Source organism: Gavia stellata, chromosome 4 (genome assembly GCF_030936135.1).
Source record: "Gavia stellata isolate bGavSte3 chromosome 4, bGavSte3.hap2, whole genome shotgun sequence".
Classification (NCBI taxonomy): domain Eukaryota; kingdom Metazoa; phylum Chordata; class Aves; order Gaviiformes; family Gaviidae; genus Gavia; species Gavia stellata.
Window position 1 is genome coordinate 13908409 of NC_082597.1, and position 27302 is coordinate 13935710.

General features: G+C 36.5%; 1 protein-coding gene across 1 annotated transcript in view; it reads right to left on the reverse strand.

Moving 5' to 3' along the window:
• Positions 1-27302, reverse strand: part of PTPN12 (protein tyrosine phosphatase non-receptor type 12) — an 82779-nt gene that overhangs the window by 31490 nt on the left and 23987 nt on the right. The window contains exons 2-11 of the mRNA XM_059816216.1: positions 18107-18215; positions 14416-14492; positions 13323-13418; positions 12281-12319; positions 11406-11477; positions 8391-8450; positions 4853-4995; positions 3354-3420; positions 2654-2731; positions 2456-2554 (exon numbers count right to left, since the gene is read on the reverse strand). Of these exons, the coding sequence (XP_059672199.1) occupies positions 2456-2554; positions 2654-2731; positions 3354-3420; positions 4853-4995; positions 8391-8450; positions 11406-11477; positions 12281-12319; positions 13323-13418; positions 14416-14492; positions 18107-18215 (840 nt within the window). The remainder of the gene's footprint in view (positions 1-2455; positions 2555-2653; positions 2732-3353; positions 3421-4852; positions 4996-8390; positions 8451-11405; positions 11478-12280; positions 12320-13322; positions 13419-14415; positions 14493-18106; positions 18216-27302) is intronic.

Sequence of the window (27302 nt, forward strand, 5' to 3'; positions counted from 1 at the left end):
TAGGATGTTCTCCAACAGTTTGCATCTCTGGAATTTCATAGGTCAGAGGTTGGGCAAATTCACAGAATAAGATTCCAAGATGATGAGATATTCACCTCAAAGCTACAGGCTTTCAGCTGCAAGGAGCTCTGCAGTTTCACAAAGAACTATCTCCTTTTGTATTAAGTCTGCCAGGTCTCATTGATACCCTTTAGAAAGGATTAACAGAAAGCAGCTTTTCTGTGTTACTTAGCTTCTATCATACCTAACTTCAGCCGTCTCTTTTCCAGCTCAATCTGGCTGTTCTTTAGGTGGAGCCTTCCGACACTTTTGATCCTTGTCCAAATTTTTAATGCTTTAATTCAGTAACATGCTTTTGAGACAAGCAGATCAGACCTGCAGACAGTATTCAAGTTGCAGGGTATCCACACAATGACATTATGTTCTCTGTTCTTACTAGTTTCCAAATAATTGCTAAAATTCAATTTTCTTTACAACTTATTGATTATAACCAAGATCATATCCAAGCAAAACTCAAACTCACACTTCATCACTGCATATTCAGAGTTGGGATTTCTCCCTGTATCACCCCCACGCACATTACCTATCCATAATATCTTTGCTCTTGTTTTTTTACTCAGTCATGCAAATCTCAAAAGATGTGCTACAGACAGCACTTGCCTTTGTTACAGACACAGTATCAGCATACTGTGTCACCTCCTTCTTCAGATGTTCTGGAATACACGTAAATAATAAGAGACATTTTTTATTTTATGTAAGAGTGCAGACACAGGTCAGATCAAAGTCAAATAACCAGAAGATACAGTAGACTGATCTGTCAATGACCAAAACTCAAGTAATTGGGAATCACTTCTGTACAAAGCTAACAAACCTGCACATTCCAAATCCTATCATGCTCATTCCTCAGAAATAAAATGAAAATTCACAAACCAGCTAGGCTGAATATCAAACCTGTAACAAAAACAGCCTGCCCTATCCATATTGCATTTAGTCCATCAAGTTGCTTGTCATGACTAAAGACCTCAGAACTACTGCATGAACCGATATAAATTCTTAGGAGTTAACAGAAGGGTATATGCCTTTTTTCCAAGAATGAAAAACATTTTGGACTTCCTAGAAAGTACAGTATAGAACAGCTAAACCCCTAAAATTAAAGGGATACTTATTAATGAAGGCAGATTTATAATTGTTTCCAGATATTTCAAAGGGTCCTGAAGATACTACTCATACTTCCACTAGAGAGCTACAGAGCCTACACCAATTAGGTCCTGAAGGGACAGATAAAATTACTGAATAAAAAAAACACAGTCCTAGGATAAAGGGTGATACGCAGTTCTGGACTGTGGGGGAGAGAAAAAATATATTGATCCAAAAAGCTATTTTTCACATAGTGCCCGGCAGTAGCCAAGAAAACATATCTGAACATAAAAAAGGGAAAAAACCTAGGGGACATGAAACTTAAAGTGGAAAGACAGAAAAATCCTCACATACTGTGATTACCAGTGAAGAGTATTATTTTTCCAAGGTCTTTTTTTTTTTTTAACTTTGTTAAAAGAGTAGAGTATGAAGTTTCCTGACAAAAGCATTCTTAAGTTTTTTTTCTTTTCCCCAGTCTGTTCCAGTGCAAACAGTACTTCAACACAATATGAGAACTTTGTAAGATCATTCATTGCCAGTCCTGCTCAACTACACCAAGGCTGCGTTGGGCCAAGACCAAGGCAGTACGCAACAGCATGTAATATCCAAGTCTCAGTTGAAGAGTCAGATCAATGCTTATCTACTGGTTTAAAATCAGGCCCAACATCACATTGCGAGGAAGAAAAGAAAACTTCACTGAAGTTTTTCCCTTTCAAGAGTTTAACCTAGACCTAGATCAGCTAGAATTCATCTATATACACTTACACATATGTGTATTTATTGATTTTTATTTATATATAAATATATGTATATGTAGGCTGGAGTTTTATTTTTAACTTGCTCTTTATCATACTGTTTAACAAGTAATTTGCAGAAGGTCAGGCTTAGACAAAATTTCATTTGCTGGGAATATATCAGAATAGGGGTAAGTACTACCAATCAAAGCAAAAGATCAGCTGTCAGCTACTGCCACCTCACCAAGGTAAGGGCACATTTGGCAATTTAAATATTGAGTTAGAGTCCTGCATGTCATCCATACTAGAATTTTTTCTATTGTTTCCCCCATTGCAATTGCATTTGGTATACGTGGTAAATATTCCTTTAATTATCTGACTCAACTTTTACAACCAAGTCCTCAGTGTAAGTTGAGTACAGGCTAGCTGTCCCTACTCAGCAAAAATCACTTGTAGTCCAAACAAGTTCTGTATGTGCCTTAACACCATTGAACACTTAACTTTAAAAGCTAGACTTTACAGGAAAATCTTGATCAGAAGCTAACAGCTACAACTGATTGAAACTCATAAAAACAGACACATACCACTCCATCTGCGATCTTCCAGTCTGCACAACTTTCGTATTTTTGCAGTTGCTTTTCAAACAGTTGTGCTATGGCTCGATGGACAAGTTCATACTGCTCCTAGAGTAGGTTACCAGATAAAAATTAGTGCATGAGATCTTTACAAAGAATGATGGTATATCATCATATGAAAAAGATTCATTTTAAACCAAACTATACCTTTGTCTGCACTGCAGAATGCCTTTGTGTCCTCATTTCCTGTATTAAATTAAATACATTGAATTCTTCAGGTATTTTCTGAAATATAGAAGGAAGTCAATTACATTGACATAACTGTCAGAACACCAATACAAAACCTGTTAGACATCCAAAAGTATGTTTAACTTTTGTAAAGCCAATCTGTTCTCTCCACATTGCAGCTATTCAAAATTTTTTTTAAAAAGCAATTCCTCTCCAGAACTGGTCTTAAACATTTGGTTTAGACCAGATGAGACCATTTCAAGTATTTTGAAAAGCAGACATCCAATGAAACCATTAATATGACACTGCAACATTAATGATGCTTCATAATCTAAAAGCCCCAGAATGAAGTTATCCCTGTATATTTGAAGTATCAGGCCTCAGGAGCTGCAAGATTAAGTAGAGACATTGAAAAAGTTGAATTCAAAATATCTTTATATTGAAATATATTTTAAAAATACTTAGAATTTTACACTGACTTTTTTTAGATAAAAACTTGCTGTCAAAGGAAAAAGTAAATTAATACTAAAGCATGAAGGCAATGAAACTAATCATCCAACCTCAAAAGAGTTGCGGAACGTCTTAAACATTTCACTATTTTAGAACATTTGAGAGCTCTGTCAATCATTGTTACGAAATGACAGAATGCCACAAAGTCTCTTCTTTTAAGATTCCTTACCCCAGCTTTAAGCAAATTCCATGTATAATCTATGGCACAGATGGCTCCTGTTCTTCCACACCCTGCACTATGAACATAAACAGTTAGGTGCGTTAGAAATTATTTTAATTTGTTAAAAAACACACTATAAGCTTTATATTTCCAGAGTCCACATGGAAAAAAATTTCAAAATACCTCCATTACCATTTTAAGCTCACTCAACCTGACACTATGTCTTAAAAATAAAAAGATTTGCAGTGCAAAATGGAGCACTGAAGTTTTTAACATAAGTTTTTCACAGCCAACTGAAACTGCAATCATGAAAGTTGCTTCAATACTGACATTTTTGTTGCCTCTTTTGTCACACTATTTCTAGTTACCACTGCTTCAACAGTAGGGATTTCGTCCAAGTTTAATGATAGATATGTTAAATGGCAGAACAGAATATGTTTAAAGACTTCCCACATTTTTCTGATTTAGTATCATATCCGTATTTTCTGCTTTTTATCTAAAAAACTTAGATCTGAAAGTTATAAAAAATGACATGTGAACTATCATATTTATTCTTCCTAATAGTATGAATTTCTGTATTTTACACATAAGGAGTTATAATGCATGCATATTTATTACATTATAATTATACTGTTGTAAAGAACTAATCTTCACAACTGTATTAACATTCAAAAGAAACACGACAAAGTGAAATGGATTTCAGTGCTAAGTTTTTTATGGTTTTAGACCTCAATTAGAGTGACAAGTTAAAAAAGAATGCAACTAAACACAGCAGATTTCTATGCACTTTAAGAGAATAACCAAGCTCTAAAGAGTTAACAAGTCCCAACAATTCAACATCTCCTGGCTTATGAATCTGAATTCAGGTTTTCTGACATATAATACGTTAACTTTTGTTGCTTTAAAAAGTATCAAAGATCATAGGCAAGAACTTTCCAGAGAAACTGTCAGAAACTGTCAATTTACCAATTTAGTTTCAATAGTCCTTCTGTTACCCAAATTTCAGGTCAAAGATGAAACTGCTGCTCAGAAGCAAAGACTTACCAACCAGAAACTACAGCCTGCTGATTAGAGATCTCTTTTGTCATATTAGAAGACAGACAGAAAAGTTCTTAGGTAGTGATGCACCTGCTATGTAATGTCTCCTATTGAGGATGGAGCCATTACTCCCGTATCTGATTTGCAATGATCTTCAAAGTCTATTTTGTCCTAATGAAGATTTAAATGTCTTAAGAACCACAAAATGGTTTCCCTTTCAAAAACTAATTATTTTCTGACTGATACTCTGTCTTAAACTGAAATAGAAGCAAAATTTCACTGTGGCATGAGTTTTAAGACAATGAAGACTGTATGATTTTGAGCCAACATGAGGACACATTCCTTTTTAGAAAAGTAAAATAAATAAATCAATCCAGATTTAGAAACTAAGTAATGCATCTCATACCAAAGGTCTAGACTTCAAAAAGATTAAAATGTATATAAAACTAAAAAATAAATATATTTGATACCTGCAGTGTATGCAAATTGGTACATCTTCATGTTCCTGGTATTCTCTCATCAAGCTTATCATGTCCAGAATAGAATCAAAAGACGAAGGGACATCATGGTCAGGCCAGTTAACATAATGAAATTGATAGACACTACGAGTCTCCTAAGGGAGAGGGAGGGAGAAAGGTGTTAATGATAATATATATTTGAGGAGTTTGTATGAAATTATTAGTTCTATGAACCTTCACTTCTTCCATGATTAAGCATGGACAAGCAAAGCCATTTATTGTATTAAAAAACCCTACAGCTTATACCACTTAGAAAAACAAAAGGGAAATTCTGAAGTAGTATTGAGTGCTGCTAATGCACAGGAGAAAGCACTATAGGACAGTTCACAGAAGCCCCTCTCTATAATACATGGGCTAAAGGACTCACAACGTTGTACTGTGTTAAAAGATTCTCTGCCCTTTCAGTCCTAAACTTTGAAAGGGAGAAAGAAAGGGAAAGGCCACCATGAAAAGTTCTTTTTCCAATCGTACTCCAGTAGCTTACATTGGGGAAAAAAGAAGGGGGCGGGGGGTGTTGTTTTGTAACATTACAAAATACAGCATGTGTGTGTGCGCATGGGCATGTGCACGCAGAGTAAATTAAGAAAATGAGAGAAATAACTCAGGCCGTATCTAAATATGGATCACACTTGCAACAACAGTAGGTACACTTTTATTGTAGTTAGCTCATGTTACAATAGTACTAAAGACAAGGTAAGAAAGCGGCTTTAGAACAGCCCCATTACTCAGCTACCTGAACCCCTGAAAGACCAAATCCTCTTTCTCATCATTATCCAAACCATCTACAGTATAGCTAGTTCTACTGTGCCTTTCCATGCTGTTGTCACACCTCTGGATTCTAGTATACCCTCAAAGTAATGTACTAGGAGAGGCATACGAATTTTTTGATCAATGTTACAGGTTACAAGTTTCAAGACCTGTGCTACCTTATGTTTAGTTATTTGAGAAGCAACATAGTGGGCCTCTTGAGCATGGAAATTTATATATTCCAATTGAACCAACTATTTTTGATGCTTTACTTTTGCCAGACCCGTGGAAGCGCTGTAGCTAGTAAAAACAACAGAAAATCCAGCCTAAGAAAAGAAATTTTAGAAATGCAACTGATTATGTAAAACCAATGACATCAGCAAGGAGGAAGAAGAGTTACAGCTGCCTATTAAGGTCCACCAAGAACTTGCACTTAATTAAATTTAAGAGACAAAACCAGGGATTTTTCACATTAGCAGAAAGAAAATATCTGAATTTATGCTTTTTATATGGAAATTAAAAATTAAAAGGAACCTTTACAGTCCTTTTTTTACTGCCACTTTTTAAGAAAGAACCTGGTATTTTAGCTTAAAACAATCTTTAAGTTTCAGGCAAACTGGTTTTCCTCCTAGAAACTAGAACAACTTTATATATTTCTATGAATTTTAAGTTCTTTTGCATAGCATTTTGTATGATACCCCACAGAAAATTCTGCAGAAGTGACAGAACTTTTCATTATTCTGGAAAACCAGAATACTTTATACCACAAATACATATTTTCCTCCCCGGCTCAAGCCTACACTTAGAATTCTTCTAAGTGAGATGAAAAGTCTGTAATTTATTACCAAAATGTGTGCTCACAGAAATCTTGAAGCAAATTTGCTAGGTAAATCTGAAGAAAGATCGTTTTATCAGCTGCATAGGTTGAATATCAACGTATCTTGTTAATCCTTTCAGTTACATTACTCCTTAAAGGAACGTACACTTTGGGCTCTTCACTAAGATCAAAAACATAGTGCAAACTGTAGCTTTTTGTAACTACTTAGTCTTTATGTAGTATACAGGCATCCTATAAAAATTAACTGGAATAGAAGTCATGGAAGTCAAGCAGCTAAACATGATTTGCATGTATAGAGTATGCAAGCAAAATATAAATTAGCTACAGTTTCTGAAATAACCAGTTCTCAGGACATTCATGTATTAAGAGTAATGTAGGTTCTGCTTTGGGGTTTTTATATCTTTTCAGTTCTGTTTTTAAGTGTACCATTTCAAAAAATGTTGCAAACCCCACAGTTACTATGCAGTTAATTTCTGCTATCTAAAAAGTTTCACAGCACAGTCAGTTATAAGCATTCAGGACACACTAACAGAAACAAACTGATTAAGTTCATGCATCCCCCTGTAAGCACTTAGTAAGCTACTGTAGACAAAAATTACTCCCCAAAATTACCCACCTCATCTCTAAACAGTTTTCATAACTGTTGTGATATGAGTGATTGAAATGGAACAATGTATTGGTAAAGAAAACATAACCATAAGTGAGACTAACCTATAATGAATCATTTCTGAATACAGGATGCCAATTAAAATGACAGGTATTCCGTAAGATAGACTGTCAACCTTCATGTTTTTGCAGGACAGCTCTACACTTTTATTTACTGACAGTTGCTTTTCAGAAAAATAAGTAGTCACCTCAAATCTGACACTTAAGTTTGCAAGAAAAGTTTAAATCATTCATTCTTAACATGAGAATGCAAGTGCTTTTATTTCACTGAAAATATGACAATTTTCACAATTAACATATTCCGTTTATGAAGTAGGTCTCATGTTTTACAGTAGTTTGTGTCATAAGTTTTCACTAAGATGAATAAACTCAATTTCTTCTATAAAAAGACTAATTGTAACCATTTACAGTTGCCAACTTAACAAATAGTGTAAACGAATTGGTTTACCAGAATGCTTGTCTGGTAAGCCAATTCTGCATCTTGAACACTAGTATATCAAATCTTCAAGAATTCCAAAGTCTTGCACTCACTTTTAAAAGGTACATTTCTGTGTTGACCCTTGAATATATTACATACAATTCCCCCATGCAGAAGTTCTCCAAGCAAAAAGACAACGCAACTCAAATCAATCAAGAACATTACATACTTTTCACATCTATTTCAATTCCAAAAAGACTAACTTTTTACAAGCTAGAGTGAGAAATTTTGGGGAAAAAAATAAATCACTAAGTTGTTGTTATGCTTGCTTTATTTTTATTTGGCAATACAAGTATATGAATGGGCATCAGAAATATCTTTTAACATTGTAAAACCCTCTTGATAATAAATGATAGTATAGGGCAAGTTCTAATAAGTAGTCATATTTTATCCAAAAAGAAGCTAACTAGAGGAAACAGGCTTTTTTGACAAGTTTGATTCAGTTTGTCATCATATTTTCAGTTGGGGTAAACAGTGAAATTCTCCTAGGGTGACAGAAGCTTTCTGGCTGTTAACACATGCTACTGAAGACCATCACACACCTTTGGCTAACCAAGAACATACATAAAAGACAAGTAAAGAGTTTCAATACTCTTTTCTTATATACTAAGCTTTTAACATCACTTCTAAACTTGATTTACATACATACAGAGTCAGCACCTAAAAAAGTGAAGATATTTTCACAAGTTTCCTCCGTTGTATTGTTTTACAGACCTTTGAGTAACCATTAAAGTTGAGACCAGAAGGGATCGTATACTTACATTTTGAAATTCAAGTAATAATGTTCTAATGAAGTAATCTGTTCTTGCTTGCTCAGCTTCCTAAACATGAGAAAACAGCAATGAATTGGAAAATAAGATCAATATGCAGCATACAGCATACAATTTAAAACCCAAACTTTAAGCTCAGTTGTCTTGTTTTTAGTTTACTGGTTTTGTATCTATGATTTCCCCAAAAGATGGGCAATCAAAACACTGATTCTAAAACAGCAGCAACTGAGGTTGCTACACAAGATATCAGTGAAAGGTGTTACTTTTACTTAAAATAAAAGTGTGAGTTTTCAAATCAGTAAGTGTCTAGCCTGCTCCTGAAAGCATCAATAAGCCTTGTAAGAGTATGTCAAAGTACTTCTTTTGCTTTATTTCTCCATATATTTATTTTATTTACAGACTGCCTCCCACAGTCATCCTTCTATAACACTTCTGCTGTATAAACTTCAGCCTCTTATCACTCCATCCTGTAACATGTCCTTTCATTTTTTCCCCTACTATTATTTTCAATTAAGGGTGCATCTGAATGGATCATTGTAATTATCTTGGTTGTGGCCAAAAAGCATTGCTTCTAGGCAGAATTTTCAAATCTGCCTTTGGAGCATCAAGAAAAGTTTATACTGTAGACACCAAGCAATATTACTGTACTTAAAATATCAGTAATATTACAATCTGAAGATGCCTTTAAAAGCTTAGCATTACAGCTTCCCACAGTGAATTTAGAAGACTGCATACATGCTTTAATGTGTTCCTACCTGCTACCGGGAATTTACCATTTTCCATCAAGAAAACAATTGCAACACCTTGCAGGTTTAAAGCAGATAGTGCATAGCAAGCAGCAATGAAGCCCATATACACCATTGTACCCAAAGGTAATACATTCTCAGCTGTAGCTGAGAAGTCAATTACAATGTACACACAATCCCTTTTCACAAATACTTGCCAGGTATGTGACCATCACCCACTAGGTACACAGCAAAAAAAGAAAAAACAACAAAAAGACCCAAACCCACAAGCCAATTTTTAAATCAATTAAAGGTAGGAAAAGGCTACTCAATCTTTAAAGCCTAAAATTTCTAAGTATATGCTTTCCTAACAAGATGAACTTGAAAAAGTGTACTTAATTCTTGATAGACTATTTCAAAGCAGGATTAAGAATAGCTCGTTAAACTGGCATGCTGGCTCTTTCTGAACACCTTAAAGCACTTCAGCTAGAAAATAGCAGCAATTCCTGTCCAAATCCACATATTTTTGTGTTAAGGAGAAGAAAAAAAAAAGTTTTGAAATCAATTTGGAATGGATCAATTCTGCTGTTTTAGAATAAGGGAACAACTAAGGCCAATCATGAACTCCAGTGTGAAAAGTTCAGAGTAAGATCATTTATACTGACAACAGTTCTACTCAACACTTTAATGCCAGGTTTCATTCATATCCTAATAGTAACTCATAGAACATAATAGAACCCGATTAAACTACCAGGTGGCAATAAAGACTCAAGGAAGTGTTTTCTTCCAACAACACAATGATGTGTATGTCAGAAAGAGTAAGTCACAAAAAACAAAACCCAAACCAAAAAAATCTGTGAAATTTCATCCTCCGCTGCGTTATAAAAAAAAATATTGATAACCCAGGGGCAACACCCAATTAAAGAAGTCCGGCTAGTCCATCGCTAGAAGCTGACAAGTACAAGGAGAAGGATCATCCTATATGCAGCTTATTTTCTCTTCTCTTCCCTTAAGTAATTAGGCTGTCATTGAATACAGGGTGATAGGCTGGATGGCCCTTGACATCATCTAGAAGTGAAGGCTATGCAATCACAACTCCAAGAACTAGATGTTGGACAAACAGGGCACAAATGTGTTTAAAGCAGGAAGGTATAAAGATACATAAACAGGTGTGTACAAAGGCACACCTAAGGAATGCTGATCATATTGATTTTGGTGGCTATGCTCCCACACACTGTATCCTCACCCATACCCTGAAAACCTCACAGTTAATGAAGTGAATTTCTGCTATGTAAGTGGTCCCCTTTTGTGAAGTGGTAATTGCACCATGAGTTCTTTTATATCCAGCTTTCTCTACCAAGGAAATATGATTGCAAAAACCCATTGGGGTATACTCTTTTGTGTGATGCTGAGATGACAGGTGCCAAAAGAATGATTACTTTCAATTCCCTGCTGTGCTTGGTGTAGGAGATATCCCCAGTCCCTCTTCCTGCCTATTAATCTGCCAGAAATCCTTATGTTACCATTTATAAGCAAGTATCAAAACTGTAAGAGGCTCTAGTAGTTATGCTAGGTAATCAGAACTCCTGATAACACTGACACAATATGCATTGGAAACATTCAGGTTTCCTCCATCTTTCTGTACTCATAGCTTACTTGACAGTTACGCCCCCGGAATTCTCCAGGAAAAGATTCAGACCTCATGGTGATCTGCCTACTCATTTTTGGTTTGATTTTAAAAGGAACAATAGAAGCAAAGGAAGTATTTTCAAATAAAGCTGTATCTGTTACCAAGAGAAACAAGTTAAATAAAGTTAGGAGTTTACTTTCTGTTTTCTTTATTCATGCTAACTATCTTCATGTAACTTAAAGAAAATTACCTATTCTGGTGTTACTTTCATTTCTAATGCTCATCCAGAACGCACAAGTCGCAACGGAGAGAAACAACTGCATGTGTATTATTTGATTTCTGGAGTATGGTACAGACATTCAAAACTACATCATACAAAGCTAAAGGATTGATACATAAAAAGATACAAGACCAAGGCACACAGGTTCCCTACTTCAAAAAAAGAAAAAATTATGGAGGATTCAAAAAACCACACAGCGTAGATAGACACATTGTTTTCCATTCCATTCCTTTGAGAATCTTTGCGTAAAATTGGGTACTGAACAATTAAAAAAGCATTTTTCTTGCAATACAAACTGTTTGTTGAACAGTTATTTTAAGTTACAAAAGCATTAAATCCTTCAAAATTAATTTATAAAGCTTTATACTTACACAAGAAACACGAAATGGTCCAAAAGTTACAGCTGCTTCTCCATACAGAGGCCAGTAACGTTCACATTTTTTCTGTTAAAGCAAAGAATCCTAATTTAATTCATGTGTAGTGCTGAAGGATGACGATTAACAGAAGCAGAGCAGACAAAATTATTATCTCAAATGCCTTATTCTCTCTCTTATCCAGTGCTTTTCCTTAACATCTGCCTACTGGTGCCTTGCTGGATTTCTTTTAAGAGAGTAAAATGTCTTTTCTTTTGGCATCCAAAAGAAAAACAAAGCCAAAAACCCAGGTGACCAATAAATACAGCCAAAAGACGGTTTGTAAATTAGGACGTGAACTTCAGAACTGGCTACATAAGCGCAAGCACACATTATACAGAGGGAACCGATGACAGCTGATATCGGTTTTGCGAAAGTTTGGAGTTCACAATTCTGAACCACATTTTTTTTTTTTCCTTCTCAGGTCATAAGAATATAGCAGAGAGATTTAAAAGATAGATTGTTTTTCCAGCTGTATCAATTGATGGGAAATTCTGAAGGACTCAGGATTTTGATAGCTGGCCTACATCCCAAAAAAGAGCAAGATTTTTTCCATAGTGACATGACCAGAAACAGACCATTGGTAGAGTTCTGTATACAAACAAGTATATTCCACTGAGATGACACCTAAATAATAATGTAACACTATAAATGGGACAAAGAAAAGCAGTCGCATTCACTATTTTCTATGCACACAAATATAAGGATATGCATTCTCATTCAATCTGGCAGATTATTTTTACATTTATGATTTGGCATATGAAACTTCACAGGTATTGGCATATTGCCCCACATGGGCAATACTCATTTAGTTTTGTATTTAGTATACATACCCTTCCCATTTCAAATTCTCGACAGGCCATTACAATTATCTGGAAAAAAAAAAGATGCTCAAAGTCAGCTGGTTTTAGATCAAGTAAATTCACCAAGACTTTACTGCTTGCTTCTATCTGAGCAGATACTGATACTCCTTAATGAAGAGACTAATTAATACTATTTATCGACCTGCAGATGCATGCCCTTTAAATCTTAAAATACTACCCAGGTTTTATCCTGCACAAAACAACCTAATACAACATTTTAAGGCTACTTAATTTGAATTCACTGTAATCCTGTAAAAATACCTTATTTATTTATTCAGCCTGGCTGTAAAGTCTAAACTTAATCATAAAAATACAGAACCATTTGCCGACTGGAAGAAACATAGCTACATTTGCTTAAAATGACATAGACTGCTTGAAACAGGTGCAAAAACCTATTAAAAAAAGATTCAGATTTCTTAGGTGAAGCTGTTTCAGATACATTAATGTGAATAGGACAGTAAAAATGCACCAACCGGTAAGCTATTTGTTACAATAAGTAACCATGATTTAAGTGTCTCATAACACAAAAAATACTTTCAGAAATAATTTGTTGAACATATCCAAAAGTTAACTTCTGACAATAGCTGCTTAAACAGATGTAGAATATATAAACCAATAAGTAACTCAAAATTCGCATAAATAGAAAGGGAGGCTATTATTTTTTTTTTTCACATGCTGCTTCTGCATCTGATTTTGTCAGTCCACATTAAGTCAGAGTTGTGAGGTCTCCTACAGGACGAATGTAACCAAGCACCAACCTATTCATAAATATTCATGATTTCATATTAATTCAATAAAATTCTTACTTTGAATTTACATTATTAAATTAAATAAATAATATTAATGATATATAGAATGCTATTTAAACTACAAAAAACAAGATTTGAGAAGTAAATGGACTAAATCACTGTTGACATTTTTAATAATAATAGCCAGCTCAGGCAAAAGATATACAATCACTGTGCCATGAAGTAAGGCAATACAAAATTTTGCTTTTTAAGTAGGTACTTACAGCAACATTGTATTCCCATATCATCCTCCAGAAGTCTATTACTGTATTTGCTAATGGTCCCTGCGTAGCAACATATGCTTTTGGCCCATGTACTCCCTAGGATTGCACAAAGGAATCATTAATGTTTATAAAGAAAATTTATCGACACTGAATAAGAAAGGCTTTAGGTTATTATCATGTAAAATTAGAATTCTTTTTTAATCCAACAGGAAGATTGAATATGAGATATGAGTCCCATTTACATTAGTGGGAATTTTGCTGGTGATTTCAAGGGGACCCAAGACAACAGTTACTGTACAGCCAGTGACTATAACAGAAGATATTAAGTTTCTGTATGTTCAGCTTCTGAGGATTCTCTTTAAATCTCCATTTTCTTTATTACTCAAACATTTAATGATGGAAATTTTTAAGTCTTTCTGCCAAAAATCATCCCCTTGAACAAATTTAAGTTCCCTGTTCCCAGTAACACATTTCAAAAATCCAAAAATTTAAAATTTGTTTTATATGAAGCTTGAAGACATTTACATTCAGCTTTTTAAGCTAAATAGTCAAGAACTGAGATTCATAGGAACGCCTGTTTCTGAATAAGCATTACTATGTAGAAGCAGCATTAGAATAAGGCTACAAGGAAAACCCAAGATAGTCACACTTTGAAATACAAGTGTAACAAGCTTTTAGCCAAATTCTGGCCTCTCTTTAAGAATCTTAGATATAATTCCATTGCCACATTTCTGCCATGAACAGCAAGAAGTCCATATTAACATAAACAATTCGTTAAATTCGTCATTTATAATTCCTAAAAACAGCCTCTCAAAATCTGGTACTTTTAACACTATCAAGTGTTAAAACAATCGTATCTGAATTTTCCTATGTATAAAGTTGGTTGTCCGTCACTTTAAAATGAAGTATTTTAAAACTTAAAAAAATTGCTTTTTAAATGGCATAATTTTGCAAATTTATTCAAGCCATAATAAAAGAAAAATCTTCCCTCACAGCTTTAAATTCTTATCTCAGTCTATAATATTAAAACTGTGCTGATATTAAATAAAAGCTTAAAAAGAATTTAAAGAACTGTTAAGATAGTAATACATACCTTAATAAAGTTTGCATTGATGTAGTCTGAATCTTGTGGGGGAGTTTTTAAGGTCAGTTTAACCCGGCTATGATCAACTAAAAGAAGAAATTTTTTTAAAAAACAACTATGATTACAACACATGTAAATCAATATGTAACACTAAATATAATATATATAGTACATATTATATGTATAAAAGAAATTAAGCATTAAAGAATGTTTCCCAAAAATAAGTCACACAAGCAAGTCAGTCAGTTAATTTCATTTATGAGTAAACCAGCTCAGGCAGGGATAAGCAAAGCAGTTCCTACTGCTATGTGCTTCTGATGCTCAAGTTTACAGAGTACCAACTACTGGAATTCCAAGAGCGATTTATTACAAAGAGGCAAAATTCAGTTGATCAGAAGTAATCAAAATTGTAGTTACACAATATTAACACAGATCGTGATGGTCAGAATTAAAGGCATATTTACAGAAAGCAGAAAGAATAAAACACCAGTGCATGGTTAAAGCAGCCGGCAGGTCTTAAAGTCTCTGCCAAGAAGGACTCCGTCAAGTGTTACAACATGAAACATGCACTGGGGTTTATTGCTTAGGCACAGACAGACTTCTATCCTCAAAACACTGGGCTAGGTAGGCACTTTGCTGGGGCACTTCTAAACTAGAAGCAGCAGATTCCCTCATTTAGGGGGTTTTGACATTTCAAGTTTCTGTCTCAAGCATTACTGACTGTCTCAGAGAAAGCTTCTTGTAAAAAAATCAGATCTTTGGAGACCAAAATACTCAGCAGTCTTAAAAATAGCCTTGATTACTTGTTGACAGAATAAACTAAACATCTCGGAATTCTTTTTGGCATTGAAAAAAACCTAAGTGCATATTTAATACAGAAAAAAATTGATGATTCTTACTAAGAGGGAGGGTAGGTGGTTGGCAGGTTCACTAGTCCTTCCAGCTCTTGTTGATACCAACTCTTCCTAGCTATCACATCAAAATCATTCAAACCACCTCTACAATAGAGACTGTTTTAGTTGGAAATCCAGATTAAAAAAAAATTATCTTCGAACCAGGGAACAGAAGTATCTGCAGAAACAGCATCTGCTCGAGCAATTTCTGTTACTTTCTGCTCCTAGGGTCAATTCCTCAACCACAGAACAGCTGCTAAAACGTTTATTAGAGCTAAATTCAAGATAAAACATAAAGTACAAGTCTATTTACAAAGAGGAAGTATGGTTGGTTGGGTTTTTTTTTTTTGTCAAAACATCACTGGTAATAAAACAGGGAACCAAGCCCACAAGAAATACATGCTAAGAGTTATCTCTGTACAGAAAGCTCTTCCAAAAAGCTTCCAAGATGATGAAATTTTGGGCCAGTCCTGATAATGTCCAAAACATGTTTGTCTTACCATGTAATGATTCCTAAAAAAGCACAAGTGTAGATTATTACATCACAAGACATTTACATCACAGATCTAAAGACAATGTACTCACATAAAGACATAGAGAAACCCTTAAAACAGATTACATTGTATTACACTCTCATACATATAATGTAAATGCAAGAACACTCTATAAGCATGCAATGGTGTCACAGACTTAATACTAAAAAATACTTTCAAATGGCAGATCAGACTAATTAAAGTGGTAGGCTAATGAGAGCTCCTGTCTTCCCAGCACAGTAGATCCGAAATTCTAGAGCAGTTTCCAAATGTCAACAATTCCAACCTGCCTGTATCTGCCACAGATCAGCTCTTTCAGAGTTTTAAGTCTGGAATAGACATCTCCAAGAAAAATTCCATTGCAGGTTCCAGCTTCAGAAGATTAAGTGCTTGGATATTTATATATAGCTTAAAGGCTCAGTTCACAATTACTAATTGGTATCTTCAGGTAACCACTGAACACCATGTTTCATTTAAATATCATTTAGGATGGCTTAGTAAACTGTAATGTGAACATGCACACATCTTTTACTCTGAATCCAGTATTGAGTTAGTATTGAGGTAGTGGTAGCAGTAACGATTTCTGAAAAATATAGCACTAATATCCAACGAAGTTACAGATCTAAGTTCTTTTCTGGATTTATAAAAGATAAGCAAAGTATCATCCCCCTTCCTCCTCCAAAACATCTCCTGGCTTTCATTTCTGTCAAGCTGGTCTCCCATCAATTTATTGCTGAAACCTTTGGATGTTTGAAGATCTTCTCACTTTAACTGAAAATATACCTTCAATTTTCCCCAGTGCCAGCTTTGAGGTTTGCTCATTTTCCCCACTGTTGTCTGTATACCCTTTCAGATCCCAGTGACTCGGGTTTTATTTTTATGCAGATGAAGGAAAAGCACATCTACCACTACTTGCAGCCATTCATTACTGTACTAGCTATCAAGTGTCTCATTGATTCAGCCTAGGTGCTACCAAGATTTTGCTATATTGTTCATGATCTACCAAAATGCCAGCACAGAAGAAAGAGTATAACAGCTGTTAATAATAAGATGACAATAACATCTTCCCCTCTCTTTTTCACTCCATCCATTAAACATTTCCTCCCAACTAAACAAAAACAAACACAAAAATCCCAATGATATTTAACTATTTTGCTGCAGTTCAGCTTAGTACCACACTACTCTTCAACATGTGATGTTATAGACACATCTTCCAGCACACGCGCCTTTCCTTCTCACTGCAGCAGCAAACACTATGCCCACCTTGTGAAACATAGGGCCTGTGGCTTTAGGGCAGTTTACTGCTTGAAGTATTGCTCCAAGCGCTAATAAACAGTAAAAATTCCAGCACTGGAAAAACAGAGCACACAGGTATACAACAATCTGAAACACACAGTAATTTACTGGAGTTTATGACTAGAACACATTTAGAAAATGAAAGCTAATGATGCTTAAGACCATTTTCAACTTCAAATTGATTTAAACCTCCTAACACTCTGAGAAAGCTAAGCAGAGTAAAATGTATCTGCTGCTAATCTTCTGGGACATGAAAAATGCCATTTTTCGTAAGACTATCCTTTAATCTCACTGTCAGCTGTTCATATTGAGAAGTACAGTAAGAGCTTCTGAAATACATGGCCTCATGAGCTACACAAAGTGAGCTTGTAACAGGCAATCTTGTCATTACAGAGCACCGATCTGTTATATCCACACATTGGTGGTTTTAAAATTTAAATTCTGCTCCGACTCTTGTTTTCTGTGTTCAAACACTAAACAGAATTTCATTTGGGCTCTAGCAAAACACAAACCAAAGATAATCCAGCATTGAAAGTTCTCTGACATTGTTTGCAGGATACAACAAGGAAAAAATATCTATTTTACTTCAAACCACAAAACCAGGTTCCTTAAGTCTCCTTAAAATTTCACCTAGAGTTTACGCTGACATTTGTTTTCTACCATGAATAACATGCTCCCAAGGAAAAATATAGTTAAGTACCTAGTAAATTTCTAGACTATTCCAAGCTAAAATGAAAGCATCAGCTTAATATGGCTTGGGATCTAGCAGACATTTTATCTTTACGTGATAGCTGTCCTAATAAGATATAAAAATGTTCACTTACGTTGCCTTCCACGTTAAAAAAAAAATTTTATGAAAGCTATCTTTCAGCAAATTATCTACAATTTCGCCTTTCAGTAATAACTAAATAGTGAAACTCACATTAAGACTAACAAGCATTTTCCTTTGTCTTCTATTAACACATAAATCAGACTTACATGGCAATATATCCTTGTATCTATTCTTTTTAACATTTTCTTCTTTTTCTCCAGTGGCTGTTGGGTAGATCTTCTCCGTTCTGTATTTTGTTGACAATCTTCTTAACCTCTGAAATAAAACATTTATGTTATATTTTCAAGTTTCAAGATAACAGAAATATCACAAGGTATTAGTTTCATCGATGAAATGTAAGATCACCACTCAAAAAAACCCTCTTCTCTCCTTTTGCAATATTCACTATGATGAAGTTTAAAAATCTAATTATCCAGTACTTTCAGCTCATCAGCAGTTTACAACCAAGTTGAAGCCAGCTCTATACATCATGAGACATGGAACTTTGGAAAAGCCACTACAGCACCAGTACGGAATACAGCTATATTTTATCTAGGAAATACACTGCCCTGTTAGGGAGTAACAACTGCATTAAGAATACCTGTGAGAAACAGAAAGCTGTTATTGCACTTAATACCTGGAAGAAGAGCACAGAGCAGGCTGGCTCAGGAACAGCTGTTAGCAGCTGGTACTTTGCTCCGAAGCACATGGCTTCCAACTCCAACAACTGAACAGAAAGCAAAATCTCACTTTTAACAGGCACCAACTCCCAACACCCAATTCCTGTTGAGCTTCAAGCTCACCCAGAGAAAGAAGGTCCCTGCCTCTCAGGTACAAGGTATTCACAATTAAGATTAAAGGAAATCTGCTGTATTCACAATAATATGCCACTTTTTCCCCTCCATCTATTTCAAATCCTAGAAATCTGAAACAATCAAAACCTCTAATAATAAAATCCAGCCTGTGCCTTCCAGCAACCTAGGAAATAACAAGAGCAATACAGCTTTTATCATCCCACTCAAATTAGGCCTTTTCAACCGTAAAGCTGAGCAGGAAGAGAAGAGTACAAATTCTCTTGGGGAAAAAACAAACAAACAAGAGGAACCAGCACTTGTTATTTTAAATTGTGTAGACATCCAGATTTAAAAAGGAAACTGAAGAACTCAGAAAGTTAACTCTGGCTTCCAGCTAAAGCTAGGTGGTTGCAAAACCAGCCATTCTATCGTCACTGACATGGTGGTGGTATATAAGACGATCAAGAGGAAAACAGAACGTAGCTTCAAAGAAGTTTAGTATCTCGATTAAGTGTTATTCTGCATAGGTAGAAGGATAGAGATTGTTCATGTTCCCCTCCCTCCATCTTTAATGCCTGATTATCAACCTTGAAGATCCGAAACGTTTATGGCTTGCTTTCTTCTGGGGAAGAGGGAGAATGGGGGAGGTCGGTGGCTAGTTAAAAATATAAATCTTGTTTATCACTATCACATAATCACTAAGGTTGGAAAAGACCTGTAAGATCATCAAGTCCAACCATCAACCCAACACCATCAGGCCCACTAAACCATGTCCCGCAATGCCACGTCCACACGTTCCTTAACACCTCCAGGGAGGGTGACTCCACCACTACCCTGGGCAGCCTGGTCCAACGCTTCACCACTCTCTCAGTAAAGAAGTTTTTCCTAATATCCAGTCTGAACCTCCCCTGGTGCATCTTGAGGCCATTTCCTCTTGTCCTGTCACTTGTCACTCGGGAGATGAGACCAACACCCACCTCTCTGCAACCCCCTTTCAGGTAATTGTAGAGAGCGATAAGGTCTCCCCTCAGCCTCCTCTTCTCCAGACTGAACAACCCCAGTTCCCTCAGCCGCTCCTCATAAGACTTGTGCTACAGACCCCTCACCAGCTTCTTCTCTGGACACGCTCCAGCACCTCAATGTCCTTCTTGTAGGGAGGGGCCCAAAAGTGAACACAGGATTCGAGGTGCGGCCTCACCAGCGCCGAGTACAGGGGCACGATCACCTCCCTACTCCTGCTGGCCACACTGTTTCTGATACAAGCCAGGATGCTGTTGGCCTTCTTGGCCACCTGGGCACACTGCTGGCTCATATTCAGCCGGCTGTCAGCCAGCACCCCCAGGCCATTTTCCAGCCACTCTTCCCCAAGCCTGTAGCATTGCATGGGGTTGTTGTGACCCAAGTGTAGAACCCGGCACTTGGCCTTGTTGAACCTTATACAACTGGCCTCAGCCCATCGATCCAGCCTGTCCAGATCCCTCTGCAGAGCCTTCCTACCCTCGAGCAGATCAACACTCCCACCCAACTTGGTGTCATCTGCAAACTTGCTGAGGGAGCACTCAATCCCCTCATCCAGATCATAGATAAATGTATTAAACAACACCGGCCCCAAAACTGAGCCCTGAGGAACTCCACTTGTGACCGGCCGCCAACTGGATTTCACGCCATTCACCACAACTCTCTGGGCTCGGCCATCCAGCCAGTTTTTTACCCAGCGAAGAGTGCACCTGTCTAAGCCACAAGTCGCCAGCTTCTCCAGGAGAATACTGTGGGAGACAGTGTCAAAGGCTTTACTGAAATCCAGTTAGACAGCATCCACAGCCTTTCCCTCATCCACTCGGCGGGTCACCTGGTCATGGAAGGAGATCAGGTTGGTCAAGCAGGACCTGCCCTTCATGAACCCGTGCTGGCTGGGCCTGATCCCTTGGTTGTCCTGCACGTGCCCTGTGAGCACCCTCAAGATGAACCTCAAGATGACTATGCAACAACATATAGGCAGAAGGGCATCACAAAGACCACCATCTACTTGGAAAGCCAGTTTTCTTCTTGAATTCTTCTGAAACTACTAAAACACTCGGGAAACTCAGTGCCCACTTGAATTTTTAAAAGAAGAAGGAAAAATTAATTGGCAACTCAAGTCCTCCAATAATTCTTCCAGCAAAAAAGGAAAAGAAAAAAACACGCAAAATGTAGCATTTCTGTTACATACAGAAAAACACTTTCATAAAATTTTGTCTGGATATAATGAAAAAACAGCAAATTTTATATGCAAATGTGGATAAAACTTTGCATTAATTTAGTTGAATAATATGCATCTAACATTCCATAAAAGTGGCATTTACAGAGCAAAAACAATGGCAAGGTAAAATAAAAAAATCAAAGGCAAACCAAGACATACCAGTTTTCAGACAATTTTCTTTCTCTTCTCCAAGGACTTTATTACAGATTAAATCACTGAACGCTAAAAAGCGTAACAGAACTAGCATGCAGGGTGGTTTTTTTTTTTCTTTCTTAAAACACATTGCTCTTAAAAAACTTGCAGTGGTAGCCAATGAAGAAAAAACAGTAAAAATTTGGAGGTGGAACAGTAAGTTTCTGACCACATGCTGATCAAAGTGCTAAATATATTATCTAAAAACATTGCTACAGTGAAGAATAGGAGTATTCAATTCTTGAAAAGATATGTAAACAGTTACAGGAAGCTTCCATGCAGACTACACTCATCTTTGCAATACTCAACACAATTTCACAACATAACCTCTATACATAGCAGGCAGAGAAACCCGTTTTGTAACATGGTACAGACATCGAGAATACCAATGGACATGGGAGAAATTGTCCTATGTAACACTGCCCTTACCTGTGTCAAAATAAAAAAATACTGCCTGTGCCAAGACTGGACACAACCAGCAGTCTAGAAACAGCAAAATAAATACCCATAATCTAGCTATATATCAGCTAAGAATTTCGAGACTGAGAAATAGTTTGAAATAGGCTGTAAGCCTCCAGTTCAGTAAAAAAAAAAAATGCCAAGAGAAACACTGACTTTCCAAGCACAGCCACTAATATGATCTTGTATGTTGTTCCACATCTCAACCCCGTTCTGAGTTTTGAGGTTTTTTTCCATCTTACTGATTTTTATGGGACAAATGCCACAACTGTGCTTAGAAAAAGTAACAGAAAGAAGTTTAGAGAAAAAACGACCTCTAAAAACCGTGAGTAGAAGGAGAAGTTGTTTTGCATGAGGAAGGATACACTTGAGGAAGTGATACAGGAAAAAGGTTAGGTATCAAAAAGCACCCCAGGAAGATGATCCATTTTGCTTTAGCCCATTTTAAAGGCATGAAAGAAAAAACACTTTCACAGGTACAACTTGGACCTATTGTAAGCCAAAAAGGCTGGAGTGACTAGTACCAACTTTCATTTTCTAGGAAGTGATGCTATGAGAATTCAGCATAGCCTTCTCCCCTGCACGATTCAATGGCTGTACAATCTGCTAAACAGACTGGAAAGCAGGATAAGTATAGCCCAGCTCCAAGGCAAAGACTGGAAATGAAATACAGGTTGATTTTAACATACATCTGTTCCTAAAATACTTCAGGATCCATGCTTTTAATGCATGTTTGTCAGCTGTTCTGTGACATGGGTAATAGAAGATAAGTAAGTACAGTCCTGAGAGCAATCAAAAAGAATAAGTAGTACTTCTTATGATTTGTAGTAGCATCTGCTGCATAGAACAGTATCTAGTTCATGCTTTGGAAGAGAAAGAGTTGACTAAAGCGTAAGGAAAGAATTCTAAAACTGAGCTTTGAACGAGCTGCCACAGGAATGGAAAAGTGCCAGACTCAGCATAATATTTCGCCCTACATGCAACAGAACATTTCTACAGAAAGCTATTGCAACGTGTACACACAGCCTGCTGTAGGATGCAAGAGATTCAGTGCTTCCTAGGTTACAGCCTAAAGTGACCAGAAAGAAAAGAATGTACTCAATAGGAGAATGGGGGTAATGACAGGGAAGAAGAATAAAGAATTTTGTTCAGACTATAGTAAGCTGATGACAAGATAGCCAGTAAGATCCGTCACAGTCCAGTTTCATGCTAATTTATAATAAACAACTGTCTACAGTACAAAGCAGCACTCATTTGGGTTAAGCCAGTAAACTGCCAAATCGCTTCCCAGAAGATACTTGGATGCCAACAGCAGGGACATTACAGATCCAGCCTGGTGCCTCTGCAGATAACAGTGGACACTTCCGTGACACTTGCATATTCACTGTAACTGCTATTCTGGTACCAGAAAAATTGTCATTTATATATTCTTTTAAGAACAAAATGGTCAAATAGTAAGTGCATATTCATGATTCATCATACTTAAAGAACGACATTTACAAGGCCTTAAGTTCCATTCTCATTAGAAAAGCTTGACTTTAATTCTGCTTATTCACTGCGTGACAGAAGTGGTTTGTGGGATGGTGACAAACACTTACCACATGTGACGGTGGGGAGATGAGCCTTTGAAACAATTTGAGTTTCAGAAACATACTTCCAACTTCCACAATGGTTTTACAGTCTGTACTGCAAATCTACTTCAGTGTTTTTACAAAAAGACAAGTCAGCTGTTCAAACCCAACTTGTGGAATCCTACCGTATGAAGAACTTAGTCCAATCAGTTCAGGAAACACAGATCTCTGACTTTTGCAATCAACCTATTTCATCTATTTAACACTTTAGAAAGCCTTTAAAGACACATTGCTTACTACCATAGAAATGTTGTTTGTGGATTAAAGAAAATATTTATACTGCCTAAAGTGAGTTCTTTAAATCTCAATAAAAGCCTGAACCTTATTTAAGATACAAAAGTTCTTCTGACTCCTTTCCGGGCTTCTTTGCAAGGTAAGCATGACAAATATTTCACTTGGGGCTTCACTTATTTAAAATCCTCAAATTGTCTCCTAAGCCTTACCTGACATTTCCGATGGTCAAAACATCAGTTAGTAAAACAGTGATGTTTGCTTGAACCTCCTTTTTGAACGTACCTGAGGAGCAGTACATATCAGTGTCAAACATCAGCTGCTAGAATACCCCACAGCACCCTTGGTTCATTTGCTATGGGACAATAGGCAACAGCAACAGGCTTAGGAAGCTCTACAAGGCCAGCTATAGCAGCAGTCATGAGAACACCAATCACACAAGAACTTATTTTGTTTTGCAAAACTTGCTTAAGTGCATTAAGAAATAAAGAACTGAAAATTAAAGAAAAGCTTCCATAAAAGTTGCCTTAAAAAAAAATAAAAATCAAAGCGTAAAAGAAGATACTAAGAAAGACTTAAAAAATGTTGTATGGATGTACTCATTTCATGAAATAAGACAGCTATTTCTGTCATAAAGCTTGACATTGCATTGTTCTTACTAGCAGGAGGGCAAGAAAAACACATGAATTACATTCAACTGTGCTCCCATCCTGAAAATTTAGATAAACATTACTAGGGCAGAATAAATTTCCTAGTACTTCTATACAGTGAGAAAAACGTACCTGTAAGGAGCAATGTGAACCAAACTATCACAAAAATGTCAAAATAACTACCTTCTGGTTATCTATGGTCAGATTACACACTTTCAGATTCTGTACCAATACTATGAACACAGAGATGCCAGAGATGCCTTTGTCAAACGACAGCTCAAGTGCAGACTCAGATATATCACTGCTCAAATGGCACTCTGACTTTCTAAAACTGCTTTGGTTCCAGAAGTATTTTAGCTCAAAGTCCCTGCAAATCCAACTGGAGTTTCCCTATACCACTTTCTCATCACTGAGGGCTCGGGGAAACACCAAGACAAGCTGATGCTAATAAACTCGGCTGGAGGATGGAGTATTCCGAGTCAGGGGTGCCGCTGCAGCTCCATGTTGCAATAGCAAGGAATAAATGAACACAGTGAGATGGATTTCCTTTAGTCACTCTGCCAGAACAACAGCTGCATGGGGAGAGTGGGGCACAGTGCAGCTTAGCCCAAAGTTTCTGGGGAAGTCAGGTCCAGTTGGGCTGAATCAACACTGAACTGTCCCACATGGGATATCACTGGTTACCTCATTCCCCTGTTAAGCAGCACAAATAATGCAGAGTTTAGTATAATTTCAGATATCATACCTGCATTTAAGTCTCCCAACTATCTCGGTGGTTTACATTCATACATTAATGCTTTGCATCTGTTGTTGCAAATAAACATAGCATGAAAACATGAAAAGACCTACGTGCAAGATAACATCCAAAGAGTCTAACCTGACAATTGAAATTAGTTATCATACTAACACTTAGTACATACATATGAAATTACAGATAAAACCAATTTTTCAGAGTATCCCCCTCACCACTTTGCCTTAGGAGTATTTGAAAAACAGCATACACTTGTGACACATCAGTCTTTTCCTAGTTATTCCTGTCAGCTTTCAAACAACAATTATTTTTAAGAATTCCTATAGCCCTCACAATGGAAGGAAAAAACCTTCTCAAACACTAGCCAAGCATAAACAATGAAAGGAGAATGGTCTTGTTCTGTAAAGCTTCACCACATCTCAACATTCACAGATGGCTTTGGCTGCAAGGAACAAGCTAGCAGTCTGGATTTAACCTATTTCTCTGAAATAAAGCCCTGAAGGGAGATTGCAAGCTGAATTGATAGAAATAACGAGATAGAAGAAGTTTTCACTACCTTGGTATTCTCTTCTAGCAACACCTGCTAACTCTCAAGCTCTAGGTGTTCCAAGGGAATCTCTGCTGAAGTGATTAATAGACAAGCCTGATAACAACAGTCCCTTGGGAGTTCTGTCTTCCATGTTTCATAGCAGGACAATGATGGGTCTAAAACCCCCACTGTGTTCAAAGCAGCTTGTGTGAACCACATAAAAAAATCCCTCAAAATTACCCAGGGAACTGAGAACAGCATAATTTCAGTATTAGATGGTACAGTGTATTCTATAACATCTCAACTCTGTGTGGTATTTTCTCAGGGAAGAGGGGAATTCACGTTCTTTCATTAACTGGAGATTTATATCCAATAAAGAAGCATCAGTCAATGAAGACAATGCTGGTAGGTCCTCATGCAGAGAAGGTCAAATGACAGTAGTGAAAGGAGCCAGTTAAAGAGTATATCCTACTTTCTTCAGTATCACATTAGAACTGGGAACAGGTTAAAAAAGATAAGAGCGTACTATCAAGAATTAGGTACTACCAGAATAAGACCAACATTTTCCACCTTTCCAAACCTATATTTTCCTTAACAAACACGTTAGAACCAGGCATGTCTCCCACACTGCTAATAACTAAAGATAACTTTACACAGGCATATTATCAAAATATGGGCTGATTGCTTCAGAAGTCTCCCGTTCCCTCCGTCATTTCTGAAACTATTTTTATATTATCTGTACATTAATCCGAGCCTAAATTAGCAGTACTATCAATTACAGCTGCAGTTAGTTTATGTTTAGCATAATAGTTAAGCAACATACCTACTGCCAGTATTGGGCTAGTTTTACAAGGATGGAGAAGTCTAAAGAGGTCTGTTGATGAGCAAGTAAATAAACAGACAAAGCAAAACATTAAATTACTAAAGCATAATGAAGTTTTAGTTAGTAAGTTACTAATGTCTGTTCTAAGATATTTCAGAAAGCTCTGTGGCATACTCATTACACATGCAAGAACTGGAATTATAACTTTCTACCTCTGAACCATACTGTTTCCTTAGCACACTCAATTTATTGCAGAGACTACTATGAACACCTGACATCAAGTGAAAACATGCAGGACAACACAGCAGTGACAGTTTGTTATAGGCTATGAGTGAAGAACATGAAAGTTTCTGTTAGCCTGAAACTACGTGATTAGAAAATTGACTGCTCTGTGTTGAAGGCTGGGAAGCATGTCTTGATGCGAAACCAGAAAAGTCATTTAAAATTCACACACACACTACAAGTAACAGGCTTCTTAACAGTGTTAAAGCAATTCAGGAACAATTCTTGGTAATTCAAAACAGAAATAAGCCTCAGATTTTTTTCAAAAAGATGATTTTCAGACCCAACAACACAAACAATATAAGGAAGCAAAGCATTTAAAGAAACAAACAAGGAAACAAAACTCATAACCAGGGAACCCCTCTGCTTAAAAGCATAATTTCCAAGTTACTGGATTCAATATTTTCCTCTTATTCCTTCAGTTCTAGGTTTTGGTGGTTTTGTGCATGCTGACAGCACAAGTGTATTAAAAACATCGCATTTAATCTTGATTTTCCCTTTAAGTCTTTCTTTGAACATATACAGCTCTTGCTCATCCCACCTTGCTATGTGATAAAAAGGGAAGATGCTCCTAAAGAAAGCTATGGTGAATAATTTTTAAGACAATGTTTAAACAACACTCTAAATGATGAAATGTTTCAATGGAATCAATCAACATATCTGCAAAAAATCCAGCAGCTTGTTATTGAAGAAAATAGCTACTAAATACAATAAAAAACTCGGTTAACTGTAGCATATAAAATATGCCATCTTCATATTTAAGCCTTCTATACCAATCTCCT